This window comes from Panulirus ornatus, chromosome 7, assembly GCF_036320965.1.
Source record: "Panulirus ornatus isolate Po-2019 chromosome 7, ASM3632096v1, whole genome shotgun sequence".
Taxonomy (NCBI): domain Eukaryota; kingdom Metazoa; phylum Arthropoda; class Malacostraca; order Decapoda; family Palinuridae; genus Panulirus; species Panulirus ornatus.
Genome location: NC_092230.1, coordinates 4,782,781 through 4,803,992, shown reverse-complemented (window position 1 = coordinate 4,803,992; position 21,212 = coordinate 4,782,781). Strand labels below are relative to the sequence as shown.

The following is a 21,212-nucleotide window of genomic DNA, read 5'->3' as shown; positions in this document are numbered from 1 at the left end:
AAATATCATGCTATACTTTACTATATTAAATCCTCCTCCACATAATGACGAGGAAACGGGCGTTAATATATTACAGTCATCTACGGGGAATCGTCCTTCGTGAAAAAAAAGAAAATAAATCGTGGAATATATATATATATATATATATATATATATATATATATATATATATATATATATATATATATATATATCGGTAGTATAATTTCCTGCATGACCATGTGACATGAGGTTTGCCAGGAGGTGCGACTCATACCAACAACAGCTGACGGATGGCGGCAGACGATGCTCGGGAGTTGAATCACCTTCAGGTTAGTTTCATCTAGTTTTCTTTTTTTCCCATATATGAGAGAAGTTAGAGTCGCTTTCAACTGCCTTGTTTTGCATGGTGATTTTTCCTCTTGTGATGTTGGGTGGTCAGGAACAAGAGGAACAGTATGCATCGTGAGTAATTACAGGGTTTGTTATGAAGACTATTACTGTGGCTGGTGTGATACCTCTCATGCACTACTAATGTTAATAGAGTTATCTACCTCTCATGCACTACTGTGTTAATAGAGTTATCTACCTCTCATGCACTAGTATGTTAATAGAGTTATCTACCTCTCACGTACTACTATGTTATAGAGTTATCTACCTCTCATGCACTATGTTAATAGAGTTATCCTACTCTCATGCACTATTAATGTTAATAGATTTATCGACCTCTCATGCACTGCTATGTTAATAGATTTATCGACCTTTTTCCACCTAGAGGAAATTTTATTGCACGTTTAATGGTAGTCGTCCAGAATTAGAGATGTATATTTGTCGTATGTAGAGGAGTAGCTTTTGGTCAGAATTTGCATTAGTCGGTATAGCCTTAAAAGAATGATCTTCCAAAGGTAGTCAGACTGTGACAAGTTAAGATAGGTTAAAGAAATAAGTAAGATTGTCTTCAGTTGGAAACGAGTGAGGTGCTGAAGATCTGAGTGTGTTTGGAACTAGTTTTTTTATTTTTCTACTTTGATGATGGTAAATTCTACGTGCATTATCATGAGAACCGCATGAAAAATGTTTTCATATACTTCATGTGCTCTCCTTGAAGAAATATATAGACTTTATATGTATTTTGGCAGAATAGATAAGATAAGGTGACGGTGGTCATGAAGTTGAGAAAATAAAACCCCGAAATATACCAGATGAACACTGCATGCGTTTAGAATGGCCTAAGCTGTGTTCTAATGAGCTAAATAGAATAGTGTTGGGTCATCCTAAGCAACAAACACCACTATATACCACAGAGTTCATATTATAATAAAAATGTATATGGTTGATTGACACGTCAGCCCCTGCTGACAGTCTGTACCTTGCCTAAGGATTGGTTATGGTAAGACAAGTTTGGTTTGGTTATACTGTCAGGTTAGGTTGGGTTACATTTACTCTAGTGTCTGTGAAAGGCTAGATAGAAATAGTTGGAATTGGGCAAATCATCAGTATGAAAGTCTAGATAGAAATAGTTGGAATTGGGCAAATCATCAGTATGAAAGTCTAGATAGAAATAGTTGGAATTGGGCAAATCATCAGTAAAATTTCATAACGAACTATTGCTAGGGTTGAAAGTGTCTGGTATCCCTGATAGAACAGCGTTAGGTCTTTCCAAAGTACAAACAGTATCAAATACCATATGATAAATGTCATGATATAACTAATGACACATCTTCAGAAGCAATAAGTGGGAGGCATCAGTAAGCAGGTGGGGTTAGTGCTATTATTAAAAGAGCCGAGCATCACTAGGAAAAACGTATCAGCACCAGGAAGTGACCACTTATCATCATCTTGGTAATATTGTACATTCTCTCTTAAAGTTTGTTCATTTTCCCAGGATAAGTTAAGGCCTATATCACCTGTGTCTATTGTTTTCTCTTTCTTATGTGATGTTCATTCATTGCTTAAGAGAAATTGTCTTTCACTGTATGTGGAAAGCACCCATTTTTCAGAGACTAGGAAGTATGGCCTTGTCCATCAGGGGGACTAGAAAAGAAATACATGAAATGCATACAGAAAATCGATGAGCCATTGATATAAACATAAAGTGTATTGGATGTCTTGGTTTCCTACAGTATTAAAGGTGCATTCTGCCAAATACACTGTGATCATCTTGAATTTTGGTGATATTTGTAAATTAGGGATACTTAAGTTTGGTAACAGTCTATTTAAGCTCCATGTTGAAAATTTATTGTTATTAAGACAAAGTTTATGAATACATGTTAGGGGAACTTAGATTAATGTAAAAGTAGGTAACAGACATGTAAAAAAATTCACAGAACCTGTCAAGATTTGATGTTACATACTCTCTTGAAGTATGTATGACATACTCATAAGAATGTACCATCAAGATGGCCAGAATATGTTTGATATCCCAGCAGTAGGTTGTTGATACCTCTGGTTTGTGTAAGTGTAAATGAGTTCATGATATTCCATTTATATTAATACCTGGTAATATTTCCAGACTCTGAAGGCTGCAATACACTACACTGTAGGCAAGACCTGTGAGGAGATTGGCAATGAGGTGGGATTGTCATTTACCAAACATGTTATTGCCACTCTCTCAGAAATTACCTCCAAACAGCTTGAAACATATAGTGCTGATCTTGAAGCATTCTCAAAGTAGGTGTCAAGTGACTCAGGAGTATATTGTATGTTTCGTGTATTTTCTGAAAGTTTATGTTATTGTGGTTTTGTGAATATGGAACTGTAGCAGTTTTTTCAGGAATTGAATTATACCTCCCAAACTAAAAGGCACTCGTAAGCAGTTGCAATTTTAGTGGCATGTGCTGACGTTGAAAAGAAGGGTTTTACGTATTGGTACTTTAAGTATGAAAGGCCAAAAAGTTGAAAAGGGGTGATAGATCTAAAACTGGAGGGTTATACTCTTCATTTATTCACTGATACACTGACATAACTAATTGTAGTTGAGGTGAACTGGGTGAATTACATTCTTGCTACAAAGAGGAAGAGTAGATGCATTGGATATATGTTAAATGTGGATACATGAAGATTCATAGTTGAATTAGGACTGCTGGTTCGGTTAAGGTTCACGATTACTGATGAAACATGAATTCTAAGCGCCCAGAGATTTTATGCTGCAGAATGTCTCTTGCTTATGAACAGTTATAGTATGCAGTATGGAAAAGATGCTGAGAAGTAAGTATATATGGTAGTTCCAGAACCCCAGAAGTTTTGTCCTGCAGAATGTCCCTTGCTTATACACTTATAGTGTGGCCAGTGGAAAAGATGCTGAGGAGTATGTACATTTGGTAGTTATTTGTCAATGGATAGAAAATTTTAGAATGAAATGGGAGTTTGAATGGTTTTATCAGATAATGTGGGCTTTTTCCAGGGGCCAAATGATACAAAAGAGTATTCTTTATGATTTATTATAAGAAACAATGGTCTCTGATTTACAGTCATGCCCGTCGAGCAGTCATCAATGCAGATGATGTGAAGCTTCTTGTTCGTCGAAACACCCAACTGGTAATGCATTAATTATTTCTAGTATTTTGGATTACAGTAGCTGATAGTTTTGAAATTTCAGTAACTTGTATAAGATATATCACATTAGGTAGTAGTTAGTAGGAAGATTAGGTAGGAGCCTCTGCAAACACTTTGCTAGACTTTCCCTCTGCCAGTGGCTTGTTAAGGGTGAGGCACTAAAGGTTAAGAACTGGCACAGAACTGCATACTTGCCCCTCTATCTCCAAGACTCTTGCACTTACCTCCCTCACCACCCCATCAAATAAAGAAATTAAACAAACATGGTGACATCAGACACCCATGCCACAGACTTACCTTCACTGAGAACTATTCACTCTCCTCTCTCACTACTCGTACACACACCTTATACACTTGATGAAAACTTTTCAGTGTTTCTAGCTGCTTAACTCCGACACCACATATTCATTAGACCTTCCACAAAGCATCTCTATCAATTCCATCAAGTGCCTTCTCCCAGTCCATAAATGCCACATACAGATCCATCTGTTTTTCAAAGTATTTCTCACACATTTTTCAAAGCAAACACTTGATTCACACATTCTCTACCACTTTTGGAAGCACACTGCTCTTCCCCAGTCTAATTTCTCACACATTTTTCAAAGCAAACACTTGATTCACACATCCTCTACCACTTTTGGAAGCACACTGCTCTTCCCCAGTCTAATGTTTTGTACATTCTTCACCCTCTTAATCAATACCCTTTCATACAACTTCCCAGGCATACTCAACAGACTTGTACCTCAGTAGTTTGAACATTCACCTTTATCCCCTTCACCTTTACACAGTGGCACCTTACATGCACTCTTCCAATCCTTAGGCACTTCACCATGATCCATGCATACATTGAATATCCTTTCCACCCAATCAACAACACAGTCACCTCTTTTCATAATAGATTCATCTGCAGTCCCATCCACACCTGGTGCCATGCCACATTTCATCCTCCGGAAGGCTTTCACCACCTCTTCTCTCTCCACCAAACCACTCCATGGTTTTCTCAATTCACATACTACCCCAACCTAAACTCCCTACCTCTGCCACCTTATCATCATCACACATTCAATAGTCCTTTATAATACTCACTCCATCTCCTCCTTACTTCATCACTGCCTGTTACTACTTCCCCATTTGCCCCCATCACTGATGTTTCCATTTGTTTTCTTGTTTTTCTTATACTGTTAACCTCCATCCAAAATATCTTCCCTGAAGTTTTCTGATAGTTGCTCACCCCAACTCTCACTTGTCTACTTTTTCAACCTCTGCACCTTCCTCTTGATCTCCTGCAATTCTTTTATACATCTCCCAATCATTTGTACTCCTTCCCTGTAAAGTACTGCCCATATTCCTCTCTTTTTTTCTTCCACGAGCAACTTTACTTCATTATCCTATCACTCACTACCCTTTGTAACTTGCCAGCCCCTGCCTTATGCATGCCACATGCTTCTTTCTCATTTGCCAGCATTGCTTCCCTATATACCTCCTATTCCTCACCCACTCTTTCTCTCCTGGTCTTTCTTCACATAAGTCTCTCTTCCAAGCTCATCTATTTTCACCACTTTCTTCTCACCCATAGCATTTTCTACTTAACGAAAACCTCTACAAATTGCCACCCTTGCTTCCTTAAAGTAATTATTGGACTACACCAGCTGCTCCTTTCAACATATTCATGTCCAAAAGTCTCTATTTTGCATGCCTATCACTTATTATGTAATCTAGTAATGCCTACCAACCAACCATCTTTCCTACTCTTTCCTATGCTTTTTCAGCGCACAACTCCACATGCTCCTTACCATTTCTGTTCGCTTTACTGCATACTTCATACCATCCAATTATACTCTTAACTGCTACATTACTCACCTTTGCATTTAAGTCAACCATCACTAATACCTGGTCTCTTGCATTAAATTTGCTGACACACTCACTGAGTTGGTCTCAATTGCCTTTCATGGTCTTCCTTTTCCTGGCCAGGTGCTTCAACACAAATAATCACTGATCTCTCACAATTTACTTTCATGTTCACCTACATCAGTCTGGAGCTCACTTCTTTACACTGTTTTGCACACTCCCACAACTTCTGCCATCCCACCAACCCAATTTTTCTCATAAGACATTTTCAAGCCATTCTTCCCCTTTACTCTTAGTTCTGTTTCACTCAGAGCCAGAACATTCAGGTTCTTTTCCTCAAACTTATAACCCATCTGTCCTTTTCTCTCATCTTGGTTACATCTATACACATTGACACCCCAACCTAATCCTTCAAGGAGGATAAGCACTCTGTGCTTAGCTCCTTCTGTTCCATCTTTTATATACTTATTTTCAACTTTATTTCTTGTATTGGTTTAGTGCCTTGGAAGTAATATATTTGAAAATAACTGATGTTTTAGTATGATATGGATACCCAAAGCTTGTAACTGCAGCTCATAGTTGGGGATTGATTAGAGGTAGTTGCAAGGTGCTGCTTTTTTAAGGTTTTCCTTCCATGTTTCAGCTGATTTGGGTATGAATTGGGACCAACTATTTCAAACTAGTATTTGCAGTAAAAGTTTCAAGTAAATCATAAGAGAGGAAATTTATGATAACATCAAGAAGCAAATATCCACTCAGGGATAGTTTGGAGTTTGAAATTTATGATAACATCAAGAAGCAAATATCCACTAAGGGATAGTTTAGAGTTTGATGCGAGATACATCATTAAATGGGTTTTATTAAATGTTGCATAAGAAAGAATGATAGAGTTAAAGAAATGTCTATTTAGTCTCTTAGAAGTGTTTCCTTTGCCAGCTGACACCAACTTAATGTCATGCATATTTTGAGTTATGTATATTGTACATGACATTGGGAAGGCCATCATATTTTCTAATGTAAATACAATTGTTCTTTTGTAGGCTGCCCATATCAAAGAACTAGCAGAGAACTTGGAAGAAGCTGGAGGGAAGGAACGCAAAAAAAGAGGAAGAAAAGCGAAGAGTAAACCACCTGAAGAAGTAGAAGTAATTGATTGATCCTGGCCCAAAAGAATGAGAATTAACCAAACCAATTAAGTTTCAAATCTAACTCATTGTAATGTTACCACTTATGTGGCAGCCACTATCATATGTTATTTCCTTAAGTGACAGGGGGCAATATCAGATGATGTGATGAGTTTTCCTGCATCAATTTAGATATCCAGCTGCCTTAACATCCAATTAGAAAGCTATAAAAATCTCTTCCATCACCAGGGAAAAAGTCTGCTTACAGTAACCCTGCAATCACCATTGTAGATGCACATCCATAATCTTGGTAAGTCATGTGTCCAGTGAACCAGGAGCTTTATTGTTTTTTGGTTGACCTAAGGGATGAAGAAAAACATTATCGTATACATCTGCTGGTAAGGAAAATGAACAAAAGGGAATTGTGGATAAATGAGTGATAGAGTAGTTTTAGTAGAAATAAGGAAGAGTGGGGACAACATAGGGCCTGACCACCTGTGTCTTCACCATTCTTGCTCTTTGCCTTTTTTAAGTCATATGGAACAGATACATTACAACTGTGATGGAGGACTGGTAATAGATGATAATAAAGAACTAGAATATTTCTTTGCATATTTTGTAAGTTATTTACAGGGTAGAAAGTAGTGTATCATGTAGTGTCTGTAATCTAATTTTTCTGCATATGTTCATATTTTTCACTTTTTCACCACCATCATTTTGCCTGTGTAAGAAATAAAAGGAAGAGTGTGATACATACAAACAAGACTTTTATTTCTTTCCTTCCTTATCTTTACATGAAGAAGGATCATCTAATATGTGCTGGGTATACTCAACCTTCTCCCACTAATATGTAGTATGCTTAGTGTATTACACATAACAACTATAGAATGGCTGTGAGCAGCTGAGGCCTTTTCTTCATCTGTTCTCAGCACTGCCTCATAAATGCTGTAAAGAGTGAAGAAACATGATAGAAAATATCCACATTATTCACCACCAGTGCTCTACTTGTGTAAGAAATAAGTATAGTGTGATTCTGAGTAAGAAAGAAAAATACAGTACTAACATGTCCTCCTCTTTTATCTTGAGCTGTCACATGTGTCAGCCACACCTTCTCCTGCTCACTCAACACTCCACCGGGGGAACACAAAGATAGCTGTATCACTTTTTGTATATATTTTTTTTTATTTTGCATGTCAGTCTTATCAGTGGATAATTGCATGTCAGTCTATCATTTGTTAGTTGATAAACTTTCTTCCCACTTTGTAAATTCTTAAGACCTTCCACAAAGCATCTCTATCAGCCCTATCATATGATTTCTCCCTATCCATAAATCCCACATACGAATATAGGTTTTTCTAAGTATTTCTTACAAACACCTGACTTCTGAAACCACACTGCTCCTCCACAGTCTAATGTTCTGTACATGCCTCTGTACATACTCCCCCATACAACTTATCAAGTATATTTCAACAAACATATGTAGTTTGAACACACCTATATCCCCCTTGCCTTCTATGCTGGCACCATACGTGCATTTTGTCAATCCTCAGGCACTGCACCACGATACATACATCCACTGAATATCCTTATCAACCAATCAACATCACAGTCATCCCTTCTTAATAATTTCAACTGCAATACCATCCACTTCAGCTTCCTCACCACATTTCATCTTGCACAAGGCTTTCAGCAACTCTTCTCTCTTTACCAGACCACCCTCCATAACACTCACTTCCCATACCCTGCTACTCTTTTATCAAAAACATTTAACAGTCCTTCAAAATGCACATTCCAACTCATCCTCATTTCATCGGTTACCTTTTATCACTGCTCATTTTTCCTCCTTCTGATGTTCCCATTTGTTCTCTCGTCTTTCACAAATTATTAACCTCCTAAGACATCTTATTCTCTTTGGAATTTATTGATACTCACCCTAACTCTTATTTGCCCTCTTTTTCAACCCATGTTCCTTCCTCTTGACATTCTGCTGCTTTCTGTTATACATTCTCCTATCATTTGCACTTCACTGTAAGCACCGCCCAAATGAATTTATTTCTTTCACCAGCAACTTTTGTTCTAAATCCCAGCCATCACTACCATTTCTAATCTGTTCACCTTATCCCATCACTCGCTACCATTTCTAATCTGCCCACCTCCCACCTTTTGCTTGCCGTATGGTTCTCTTGCACATGCCAGCACTGCTTCCCTAAATTCCTCCTATTCCTCATCCACTCCGCTTACTTCATTTACCCTCGCTTTTTGCCATTCTACGGTCAATCTTTGCTAGTATTTCTTCACACAAGTCACTTTTCCAAGCTCACTTACTCTCGCCATTCCTACCCAACATTGTTTCCCCTTTTTCGGAAACCTCTACTTACCTTGACTCTCGCCTCCACGAGATAGCAATCAGACTTCCCTCCAGCTGCCCCTGTCAGCATATTTTCTCCCAAAAGTCTCTATTTAGCACGCCTATCAATTAATATATAATCCAGTAATGCCTGCTGACCATCTCTTCTACTCATATGTGTATACTTGTTTATATCTCTCTTTCTAGACTCCAAATATTGACTGAAAGCTTTCAGTAATTGTGCCTAATTGCCTAGTGCCATTTTACCAAGTTGTGGTTCACAGAAGTTGAGGTAGCTCGTTGTCCTGTCTCCGTATCTACTTTCATATAGGTAAGTGAGTGTGTGGTGTGTGTTTTAAAGGAAGCATGTAAAGGTTATAGTTGATATTTCAGTTTTCTGTTTTCATATTGTAAATGCCAGAAAGACATGATCAAGAGAATTACCAGCAGGTCTTCTAAAAATTCTCGTATTGTGCACAATGACGTCACCCGCAGTGGTTCAGTCTGCTTCAGTTGAAAACCCCCCGCGCGAGTTCTCTTCTGACTATATACCTTCGCAGAAATTTCTCGCATTATCGTGCTTTCTCATTGTGCAGAAAAACACAAGCTAAAAGGTGCAACATAGATTACGATAGATTTTCAAACGAGAAGTGAGAGGGTGAAATGTGTTACATTTTGCAAAAGGGGACATTTTTAACTTGACCACCTCTTTCACGTGCAAGTCGCCATTTTGAAACAACTGCATGCGAACGAAACCTCAAGTATGAGCTGTTTTGTAAACCAGAGCCTCCTTCAATGAAGAAAAAAATTAAACCTGGACCAGTACCAAAACCCTACTCTCCTGCTTCAGATGATCGCTCAGCAGCCCTAGAAGCTCCAGTGCTTGGCTTATAAGCCTAAATTTTATCTTCCAGTTCGATGCTGCTTCAGATGGTGAGTGCTTCAAGAGCCATGCTTGCTCAGTTAGACATGCAGCACATGGCTTCCTGGCCGAGGGTCTGAGTCAAAGAGTATAGAGCAAAGAGAGGAAGGCTTTAAAAACAGTAAGTCATATTTGGTGTTTGGCTACTTGACCAATGTTGTAAAAATACGCATCCTTCAAAGGTGCGGTACCATCGTCTGTTCTATATGCCATATCCCTTAAACACTTGTAAGGTAATATATTTAGGAAATGAATATTTTTTGTTATGACGAATATTAATTGCATGTTATTAAGAAAATCTAGGTTTGTAGGGTGAAATGTTTGAATATATAAATATTTCGATGTATGATCCCCTTCAACCTTAGTTATACTCTTGGGTCAAAGTGTGTGAGGATCGGTCAGCTCTCTTAACCTCTCACCATTGCAAAACTTGTTTGAAAAGATTAGTGTGTGATGGGCCAGTGTTTGGCAATCATCTGTGGATTACTGCCATGACTACACTGTGTTGTGTTCCAGTGCAAGTCGCCATTCATTTCCTCAAGATGAACATATTAAGAAATTAAGAAAAGTTATCTGTGAGGAGGGATCAGTGGAGCCTAAGTGTATACTGAGGGATAGTTTTGTACGTCAGCAAATTTCGTTGAATTTAATGAAGTTATCCAACTTAAGGTAATGATTTGAGACAAACAAGCGTTTTTTTTAATTTGATCAGATAACCATCATATGTTAAACGCCTCAGAAGTATTGTAGGTTCTGGTATTAGTGAATTTCCTTATCAGAGGCATACTTCACTTAACTGTGCTATCATTCCTTTGGTATAGAAGGTAAACATATGGTTCACATGACTGTAAAGATGAGAAGCTGACCTGTGTGGGACATATCAAGTATTCTTTTGAGCTGGCCCAATATTTGCAAAACTGGGAAAATGTTAGAGCGCATAGTTGCATCCTGTGGAATGCAGAAATAATAAAGAAAAATATGCATTTCTAGGTTGTATGAGCAATTTTTTTTTATAGCTTCATTGGAGTGTGTGTGGAATTTTGATCGTTTACTCCCTGCAGAAGTTGAAATGTTTTTATAGATTATATATCTTTTTGAATATTCATTCGTAAGGTAAGCGATATAAATCAGAGTTCTTTTAGAAAATACAGCCATTGATTGCATTTAACTAATTTTGTAACTTTTTTGTGGGGGTAACTAAAAGTAACCCAAAATAAATCGCATGGGAGCAGTCATTCTACACTGAAGACCCCCTAGGGGTCCAGGAGGGGAGCCCTCAGCTATGGAAGGTTTTGGCTTGTCGGAGGTCTAGGGACATATCCCCGAGTTAGGAATCCTCATGCGTTAACTTGGATGAGGTAAGGTTCATTAGGACATATATTTCAGAAATGAGTGATTTGCGAGAGAAGTGTGGGTCATAATTGTTTGAATCATCCTACACATCAGGAAAACATATTGCTCACAGGTATGTCTTTGTCGGTTGGGAACTGTAAAATCACATAATTTTTCTTTTCACAGCTTTTTAGAGGCTGGTCACTTATGTAATAAAAGAACCCAGTAGATGTCTGATATGTTCATTTACTGTTTGCTATACATGACAAAAATTTGCTTTTTATGTGTACTTTTAAAGCCCTTCGTATTTACAGAAACTTAAAGTTGATGGAGGTAGAGTTGCTGTACTTAAAATTCTTCACTCGCTATCAACTCTACACATAATAAGGACTATTTATATTTTTTTTTCTTTTTTTGGTACTTAAGAAATAGCTGGGGAACTGATCTGGGTAGAGCACTATGGCAAAATGATAGTTTTTCTTTGGGTATGAATATTTTTGTGTTTCATATTCTGTGTTTTTCTTCCAGCCCATGTGAACACAACTTTGGGTGTTGGGATGATATACAAAATTTTGGTGTATTTTGGCTAATTTTATTGCTGACATCTACCCCTCTTTTACCACTTTTATGGCATTTAATTGCATCAAACTTAGCACTTAAGTTTATAAATTTTCTCTGTTTGAAGCCATAGATTTTATTCTCATGTTTATAAAACTATAGACAGGAGATAACAGAGCAAATGAAGTAGTAGGTGAGTCTAATCACAACTGCATTAATGATTAAACAAAACAGAAATTGGTGGGAAAGCACTATGCATCCTAATTTCGTAGTAGATAGGTTAGATAGCATATTTTGTAGAGAGTGTACGTAGCTATATTTACAGCTTGATAAAGAAATACTGTTAACAGTGTTTTATTATATGAATTTCTGTATTTTATGCATGCAGGTATTTCTTCTAAGCATAAAGCGAATGATGTAAATTGTGCTACTCCAAGGAAGCCAAGGAAAATGTGTTAAGAGCAGTATATGGAATTATTCAAATGCCCTGCACACGTTGATAGTGCATCAGCAGTTAGGGGGTAATTTGGTGTTAGTGAATCAACAGTATGAACCATATTGAGAAATGAGGTGATTTTTTTGTGCTTTGTAGGATACAGAAGCCCAGTGCTGAGCACTAGGTTGATGTGCTGCCGTCATTTTGTACAGTTTTATTTTTTCAATTTTGTACGTGATATCCATATATTTTTTCCGGATATACATGATTTTTTGGGGGATATAAGATGCAGATTTTTAATATTGAAGTACTCATAATAGGACTTGAGGTATGCCACTCAAGGATCTCTCCCCCTAACCCCAATTTTCTCATAGGGCTAGTACCTCACCAACCACAGTTTTGCCAACCAGTGGGTTAAAAAAATTCAGTTGGCAAGGTAGTAATCATTTGATCTAGCATCCACATCTTTTAGAAGGCAGTCCTTCAGTTTCAGTTTTGTTTGAATTTTCATTTAAAGTCTGTTCAGATTATTATTCCATTGCCTAGAAATGATAGTTGACAACACGAGTACCGGACCATGAATAAGCATTTTGATGTAAGCTTTCTGTGTGCAGCACACGTGTGGAAATCTTAAGAAATTCCTTTTCATTTCAGAAACATTTGAAAACAAAAGTATGGATGAAGTGAATGAAAAGATGTATAGGTTGGAGAGTGAAATTGAAGTTAAGCAGGAGAAAGATGAAAATATTGTGGAAATGTGTGAAGAAATAGAAATTAAAGAAGAAGTTGAGATGAATAAATTTGGTTATACTGAACAGAATGCTGAAAATGTGAAGAGATTGGTGAAGACTGAAGAGGCAGAACAAAAGTCATGTGGAGGTAACATAGGTAAGCTTTCTTAGACATACATCCATAAGTAGTTTTGAAAGCCAGATAAGTTACGTTCTTCACCAGGTTATGATAACTTTTTTTTTCGTTGGAGGGGTCCAGTGACAGACAAAAGTCCACATCAAGGCCAAATCTTGATTGAAATATAGGGAAGATTATGGGAAAAAGAAGAGACAAATGAAAGTATTTCTGAATTTTGGAGGAAGTGAAAAACCTGTCTTTTAAACTGTTCCAGGTCACATTTATTGGGAAAGGCATGAGAAAGTAGAGTTCCAAAGCTTCAAGATGTAGGGAAAGAAATGGTAATCAGAACAGCCTACCCATGTGTTGCCATCAGCCACACAATAATCATGTAACACAGCAGCTTGTTGAGTATCGTTTCATCCAGCTAGTGGTGGGGGCACACAAGGAGCCAATTCACTGGAGCAAATACCATAGTAATACTTATAGAAGAGGGAAAGGAAACCAACACTGTAGCTTAGGACAAGAGGGTCAAGTTTTGAAGTTAGCTTGGGAGAGCTTGTAAGTTGAACTGCTTTTGACTTAACTCTGTCAAGTAAGGATGTAGAGCAAGAACCACCCCAGATGTGAGAGCAGTACTTCAGACAAGGATGAATCAGTCCTTTGCAGAAATGGAGCAACTGTTCAGAAGGAAAGAAATTAAGACATCTAAAAAGGGGCTTTCAGTTTTTAAGAGGCAGGCTTAGCTATTTTAGTAATGTGGAGTTTCCAAGGAAGAGTGGATGTTAAGTTACAGTAGAGTTGTTCTTTGAGTCAAGAGGTGTAATTACAGAACAGTCAAAAGGGAGACGAGAGTTGTGAGTAGTTTTTGACAAAGAGATGGGTAGAAAGTGGGTGTAGGCATTAAACTAAACCAGATTTGTCTATCCTACAAAGATGTCCTGTCCAAGTTCGAGTTTATTGAGGAAGTTGTGTCAAGCTGAGATGTATATGGAGTGAGAGAAGGAGCAGAATTGAAGGATGTTGATGAATGCAGTGATGTGCTGCCATCGTTATGTCAATTTTATGTCTTTATTTCTTTTTTTTTCAGTGTTACATCATATTCATATACTTTTGTAGAATAAACCTGGGGTGATTTTTCTGAGGTATAAGATGCAGATTTTTTATTTTGAAGTGCTCTTAATAGAACTCGAGGTATGTTTCTCAAGGGATTTTCGCCTAACCTCCAATTTCTCATAAGGCTAGTCCCTTACCAACCACAGTTTTATTGAACCACAGGGTTTAGAAAAAGAAATTGGTTGGCGATGTACTGATCATTTGATCTAGATTCCATTTCTTACCTTGTAGAAAGCAGTTCTTCAGTTTCAGTTTTGTTTGATTTTTCATTTAAGCTCTGTTCATATCATTATTCCGTTGCCTAGAAATGATTGTTGACAACATAAGTAGCAGACCATGATTAAATGTTTTTGATGTGAGCCTTCTGTGTGCAGTACACTTGTGAAATATTAAGAAATTCCTTTTCATTTCAGAAACATATGAAAACAAAAATATGGATGAAGTGAATGAAAATATGTATAGATTGGAGAGTGAAATTAAAGTTAAGCAAGAGAAAGATGAAAACATTGTGGAAATGTATGAAGAAATAGAAATTAAAGAAGAAGTTGAGATGAATGAATTAAAGGATTTTTTTGAACAAAATGCTGAAAATGTGAAGAGATCAGTGATAACTGGAGAGGCAGAACAAAAGTTGAGTGGAGCTAACACAGGTAAGCTTTCTTAAGACATATATCCATAAGTAGTTTTGTAAGCGAGGTAAGTCAAGTGAGCTTTAGAGTAGTATGTTATTCTTCAACGGGGTATGTTGATTTTTTTTTTTTTTTTTTTTTTTTTTTTTTGAAGGGTCCAGTGATGGACAAAAATCCACATCAAGGCCAAATCTTAATTGAATTATAGGGAAGATTATGAAAAGGAGTAAGAAGAGACAAGGGAAAGTATTTATGAATTTTGGAATAAGTGAAAAACCTGTCTTTTCAGATGTACCAGGTCATAGTTATTGGAAAAGACATGAGAAAGTAGTGTTCCAAAGCTTCAAGATTTAGGGAAAGAAATTGTAATCAAAATGGCCCACTCATGTTTTGCCATCGGCCTCACAGAGATCATTAAACTTAAAAACATTTTGTGCAGCCAAGAGTTGGCATGAGTACTTATGTGAAGAAGATAAGTTAGGTTTGAGTAGTTGTATGGTGCTTGTAAGAAGATCGCAGGACTAGCCTGGTAGTCCTGTTTTGATGATACAGAAAGTAAGCCCAGCTATTCTAACATGGAGAGTAAGATGGCTCTAGGCACACCTTTTTAATGCTCCTTATCCTGGTAGTACCATCATGGGTGGCTGCTGTCAACAGTGTACTACCTCATGGATTGCTCCAAGGTCAGGATATTCCTTGAGTTAGCTTAGGTATTGGGAGGGGCCAATACACTATCACTTGAGCCCTCCATCTTACTGGTAGCAGAGTCATACAAGAAAGTGTAGTCTGAGGAGTATACCTTAAATTTGCAGGGGTCATGGGAGAGGCCATTACTCTTCTACCTGAGCCGTCCATCTCGCTGGCAGCAGACTTCAAAAGTATATTTACAGTTAATTTGCGTCTTGGTATTAGACCATGCCCACCGGAAAGTTCCATCTCTACACAGTACTTTAATCTTTTAGTTTAGACAGTGAGCCAATATAACCGTTAAAAGCATGCTTACATGTTGACAGAGGGATGATATTTATATTTGAATGTGTACATGTTTATATATATGTATATGTCTGTGTGTGTATATGTGTATATGTTGATATGTATATGTATGTGTGTAAATGGGCATATTTAGGCATTTCTGTATACATATGTGTATATGAGTGGATGGGCCATTCTTCGTCTGTTTCTTGGTGCTACCTTGCTGACATGGGAAACAGCAATTAAGTATAATAATGAATGAATATATATATATTTGTCGTTGAGAGAGCAGAAGAGGGTGTTTTGAAATGGTTTGGTCACATGGAGAGAATGAGTGAGGAAAGATTGACCAAGAGGATATATGTGTCAGAGGTGGAGGGAACGAATAGAAGTGGGAGACCAAATTGGAGATGGAAAGCTGGAGTGAAAAAGATTTTGAGTGATCAGGGCCTGAACATGCAGGATGGTGAAAGGCGTGCAAGGAATAGAGTGAATTGGAACGATGTGGTATACCGGGGTGGACGTACTGTCAATCGATTGAACCAGGGCATGTGAAGCGTCTGGGGTAAACCTTGGAAAGTTCTGTGGGGCCTGGATGTGGAAAGGGAGCTGTGGTTTCGGTGCATTACACATGACAGCTAGACTGAGTGTGAATGAATTTGGCCTTTTTTTGTCTTTTCCTAGCGGTACCTTGCAGGGGGAATGCTATTTCATGTGTGGTGGGGTGGCAACGGGAATGGATGAAGGCAGCAAGCATGAATATGTACATGTGTATATATTTATATGTCTTTGTATGTATATATATTTATGTATATGTTGAAATGTATATGTGTGTGTGTGGGCATTTATGTATATACATGTGTATGTGGGTGGGTTGGGCCATTCTTTTGTCTGTTTCCTAGCACTATTTCGCTTATGCAGGAGACGGCGATTTAGTATGATATACATGTATGATTGTATCTCCTCCACAAGTCCTATTTCATCTCTACTCTTCAAATTTCTTCATTTACCACAGAATCAAACTTGAGCAATACATGTTGTATTTCAAGTGGTGTATTCTAATGATATTTTCAATATCGTTGCTGATGTGTGAGATGATAAAAGCTGGTAAAGAGGCTAAACCAGGTCCCAAAATTTAGTAGTGAAACATGAATCAGTCCCAAAAGCTAGTAATGAAGCTAAACCAGTCCCAAAAGTTAGTAATGAGGCAAAACTTGTTCCTTTCATCCTGGTTAATTCACTGACATGCTTGAATAGGAAATTTTCATATACTAATTTAAAGAACTTGTGTCTCCATGATTCCATGTCACCATGATTATCCAGATCCTGCCAGTCTGTTATGAAATTAAAATCTCCCCTTCTCTGTATATTACCTTCTTTGAGAAGTGCATGTTTTACTCCTTCACATACCATCCTGATTGTTCCTTCGTTGTTGTCATTGTTAATTTCTTGATTATTAAATTTCTTTGGAGGATTATGTATCATCAGCATATGTGAGTGTGTGTGTTTAAAAGGCAAGGAATTTGGTGCACGAGAAAGTTGAAACTGCATAAGAGAGAGTCCATGAGAAAGTTAAGGAATCAGTGAAACACCTGAGGTGCTCCAAGTGGATCAACACATGTGGGTACATATGATACTGCATTAGTTTAAGCATATTAAATTGGTTCTGTGTTATTCTTAATTTTCAACCTCCTCTGTGAAAAAAAGAGTATCAGTTAACATAGGACTTTAAGACTGCATTCACACCAAATGAGTTGAGTCACATAGAGTCTTGACTCTACATTACTCGCCAATTAAGGGGACATTATGTTTTAAGTGATTTTACAGCAACCTTTCACACCACGGGAGAGGTGGTGGTGTAAGAGAGGAGATATGGAGGGAATGCAACAAGAGACAGCAGATGGCAAGCTGTACTCTGCGCAAATGGTTTCTGCCTAACTGTATAGAGGAACAAGTGCTCTCGAGATCGGCTCCGATACAACTTGGAAGTGGTAAACACCTGTTTGGTGAGACTAGGAGAATTATGTGAAAATCTACTGGACAAAATGAACGTATTATGTTGTGAAGTGAGTAATGTACTGTTATCTTCATGGCTTCTGGAAAGACTAGATAGTGAACATGTGGAACAAAGTGGTAGATTGAAATGAAAACAAAAATATTTGTGTGAAGCTAGCAAGTGGAACAAAACAGGAACACACGAATTGGTGAGAAATTTATCGGACAGACAGCTAATGGGGACAGAAATTCAAGCACTTTCACTCGGTCTAAGGTTTGACATTGGAGTCAGCAGAACAGGATATAGTGAATAATTAAATAGAAACTGTAAGTGGTCTACAGATGTGGATAAAGATTTTGTGTAGGGAATATCCATGTGTTATCAAGCTCTAGCTAAGAAAGAATGGAAGATCCGCAAAGCTCTGCGTGACCTAAGCAAAAAGAGCAATATTGTGATCATAAGTGCTGTTAAAGGAGGCAGTGTGATAGTGTTGAACAAATGTGATTATGTAAGTAAGATTTTGGATCTACTGAGCGACAACAGAACATACAAAGAAAGACTGGATGGATACACAAAAAGTGAGGCAGATAAGTTCACAGGAAAGCATTAAGAAAATCAGAGAAAGATAAATAGTTGCTTAATCTATTGGAAGAGGCACCAAGACTGCCCTGAAAGAATGGCCTACCTAAATTGCAAAGTATATAGCACCAAAATTTACAATATTGTACAGCATTGTCTAGAAAGAGAAAGATAGAAAGAGAGAGAGAGAGAGACTTAAATAGCCAGTGTTTACTATTCTGTTAATGAGTCATTCTAATAACACTATTTATAGACTAACATTGTGTCATTTTCTTGCAGAGGCCATAGTGCAAAATGCTGAGTTAGGAAGTGGACATTGCAAAATGCTGAGTCAGTCAGTGCAATGCAGCCTGCCAGTACAATACGATGTGCCAGCCATTGCAACAGCTGCAGATTTTGAGGTGCTTCAATTTCAGCTTCGGCAAGTGACAGCTGAAAGGGATGCCCTTCATACAGAAAATGTTAAGAGAAAAATGGAGTGCGTCACTCACGTTCAGGAGATTGCAAAACTTTGTGACAGCTTGCGATGTGCTACAGATGCAGCAAATACTAACTGGAATAATCTAAGATCTTGTCTGTCAGACTCACAATTAGTACATGCCTTGGATGGAAAACCTGTGAAATGGTGGAGTGAAGAAGATATTAGTCGAGCACTGACTCTGAGGAGCTTAAGTCATAAAACATACAGATTCCTTAGAGAAAAGTGGCAACTTCCTCTTCCATCAACTTCAGTGTTGAACCACTGGATAGCAAAGCTTGAGTTGGAGCCAGGCATTTTATTGTCTGTTATCAATCTATTGAAATGTAAATCAGAGACCATGACAGAGCAAGAACGTGTCTGTGTATTATCATTTGACAAATGTAACCTTTCCAAGCAGTGGTCTTATGACAAAGCAAGTGACAAAATATATGGGCCTCACAAAAGTGTGCAGTTTGTTATGTTGCGCGGTGTATTTGCACCATGGAAACAAATAATATTTTACGAGTTTGACTGTCCCATGACAAAGAAAATTCTTTTTGATTTGATCGTTAGAGTTGAGGCAGCTGGTTTTCCTGTTGTGGCAACTGTTAATGATCTTAGGCCAACCAATGTAAGACTATGGAACACTCTGGATGTGTCCCCTGAAAAGTCATCTTTCACAAACCCAGCTGATAAGGAAAGACAAATTTATGCATTTACAGATGTACGTCATCTTTTGAAATTAATAAGGAATAATTTTCTTGATTATGGTTTTAAGATGGCAGATGGGAAGTTAGTCAACAGTGAGTGTGTCAGAGAACTGATAGCAAGAACAGATGATTTAAAAGTGACACATCGCCTGTCACAAAAGCATATCCATGTCCAAGGGGCAAACAGAATGAATGTAAAATTAGCTGCTCATCTGCTCTCAGAAGCAACTGGAAAATCTCTGAAATATTTTGGAGAAAGAGGTCTGCTCCATTCCAAGGACTGGGATAGTACAAGTGATTTCATTTTACTAACTGATGCATGGTTTGATCTTTTCAATGCAATATTGAGGTGTGACAGAAAAGAAACTAGAAATGCATATGGAACTAATTTGGAAAAACAAAACTTAATATTAAGTAGAATGATAGAAACCGTACAGTCAATGAATGTTTGTGGTAATCAGAACAAGTTCCAGTTCCAAGAGGGATTACTCATATCATCCCATTCCTTGCCCAAATTGTTTGAGATGCTGAGAGACAAATATGGTATTTCATTTTTAATAACTTACAGACTCAACCAGGTTGGTTTAGAACACTTTTTTGGCAGCATTAGGAAGATGGGAGGATTATGTGATTACCCAAACCCAGTGTCTGTAAAGCACAGGCTTAGGGTACATCTCCTAGGTGCAGAGAACTCCATCACTGGGGACAATAGTAAGTCAGAGGCTTGCGGTGGAAACTCTCTGTCAGAAATCTCATATACCAACAAGGAAGCAAATGCAATGACAGATAAAGAAAAACTCCAGAAAGAACTTAATATTTCTGCTATGCTGTTTTCATCATTATCTAATGGAGATCTTGAACAAGAGAGCAATGATGAAGATTAATTTAGCAACTTGCCCACCTAGACACCTGGAAGATATGATTGAAGAAGAAGGTAAAGTATTTTTGGGTGGATACAGAGCCTATAAATTTCCAAAACATAATCTTGGATGCAAAGTTCGAAAAGCAGAGAAACAATCAACTCTGTTGGAAACATTGAGCTGGAAAAAATCAGGCCTCATGCGACATAATGCCGAGTTCTTGAAAAAGTATGGGTACTAGGATATCTCTTCAGGAGTTATCATGGGGAAAACACCTTGAAACCTGGCAAGGGAGCTATTAAAAAGTTTTCCCAGGACATATTTTGGTATGTAGATCTGCCTGGTGATGTGGTCTCTTTTTATGGACGATGTTGTACTTTCTGTTGAACAGAAATATGACTGCATTCCAGAAAACATACAAAAAAATGCATCGTTCAACTCGCTAAATATTGTTATAACTGTACATTGATATATTTATTCTTAAGAATGATGATGTTTTTGAAATGAATGAAATATGCTCTTCATTATTTGTTTTATAACTGAGCAAACAAATACTGCATTTCAGAAAACATACAAAAAAATGCATCATTCAACCCGCTGAATATTATGTTATAATTCTTTAGAATGATGATGTTTTTTAAATGAATGAATTATGCTCTTCATTATTTGTTTTATAAATGAGCAAACAAATAAGTGTCTGGGAAGGCAAGGAAACTGAGGAAAGGTGTCTATACTGTGAGGAAAGGTGTAGAAAGTGTGAGCAAAGTGTAGATGAATCTATATTTTCATTAGCCCTGTACCAGCACGTTTTCTTTGTTTAGAGCCAGTGACGTAACATGCAGGCTCCAACCACATGCATATGGGTCAACTTTGTATATATAGGCTTAGATATCCCATATCATTATATAACTGATAAAATTATATATAAATCATGCATGGA

At 37.6% G+C, this 21,212-nt stretch overlaps 2 protein-coding genes across 12 annotated transcripts in view; both read left to right on the top strand.

Moving 5' to 3' along the window:
• Positions 1-231: 231 nt before the first annotated feature.
• LOC139749390 (centromere protein S-like) lies at positions 232-7,269 on the top strand. Of its 2 annotated transcripts, none has more exons than XM_071663194.1 (4): positions 232-311; positions 2,492-2,649; positions 3,450-3,516; positions 6,423-7,269. In XM_071663194.1, the coding sequence occupies exons 1-4, from the start codon at positions 273-275 to the stop codon at positions 6,537-6,539; spliced, it is 381 nt and encodes a 126-aa protein (XP_071519295.1). In that variant the 5' UTR covers positions 232-272; the 3' UTR covers positions 6,540-7,269. The 2 variants fall into 2 exon arrangements, with proteins under 2 accessions (XP_071519295.1, XP_071519294.1); XM_071663193.1 differs by lacking the exon at positions 232-311 and adding an exon at positions 315-444.
• A 1,896-nt stretch (positions 7,270-9,165) lies between these two features.
• Positions 9,166-21,212, top strand: part of Prp39 (pre-mRNA processing factor 39) — a 126,081-nt gene continuing 114,034 nt past the window's right edge. For 2 of the 10 annotated variants that reach the window (XM_071663173.1, XM_071663167.1), the window contains exons 1-3: positions 9,357-9,786; positions 12,756-12,989; positions 14,480-14,716. In XM_071663173.1, coding sequence (XP_071519274.1) covers positions 12,776-12,989; positions 14,480-14,716 — 451 coding nt within the window. In that variant the 5' untranslated portion in view covers positions 9,357-9,786; positions 12,756-12,775. Of the gene's footprint in view, positions 9,185-9,343; positions 9,897-10,137; positions 10,445-11,161; positions 11,241-12,755; positions 12,990-14,479; positions 14,717-18,521; positions 21,049-21,212 lie in introns of those variants that run through there. The other 8 variants (XM_071663176.1, XM_071663169.1, XM_071663170.1 and 5 more) reach the window with 8 other exon arrangements.

Coding starts and splice junctions, on each gene's coding strand:
- LOC139749390 (XM_071663193.1), top strand. CDS start 346: ATGAGAGAAGTTAGAGTCGCTTTCAACTGCCTTGTTTTGCATGGTGAT. Junction 2,650..3,449: donor GATCTTGAAGCATTCTCAAA/GTAGGTGTCAAG, acceptor TCTGATTTACAG/TCATGCCCGTCGAGCAGTCA. Junction 3,517..6,422: donor TTCGTCGAAACACCCAACTG/GTAATGCATTAA, acceptor GTTCTTTTGTAG/GCTGCCCATATCAAAGAACT.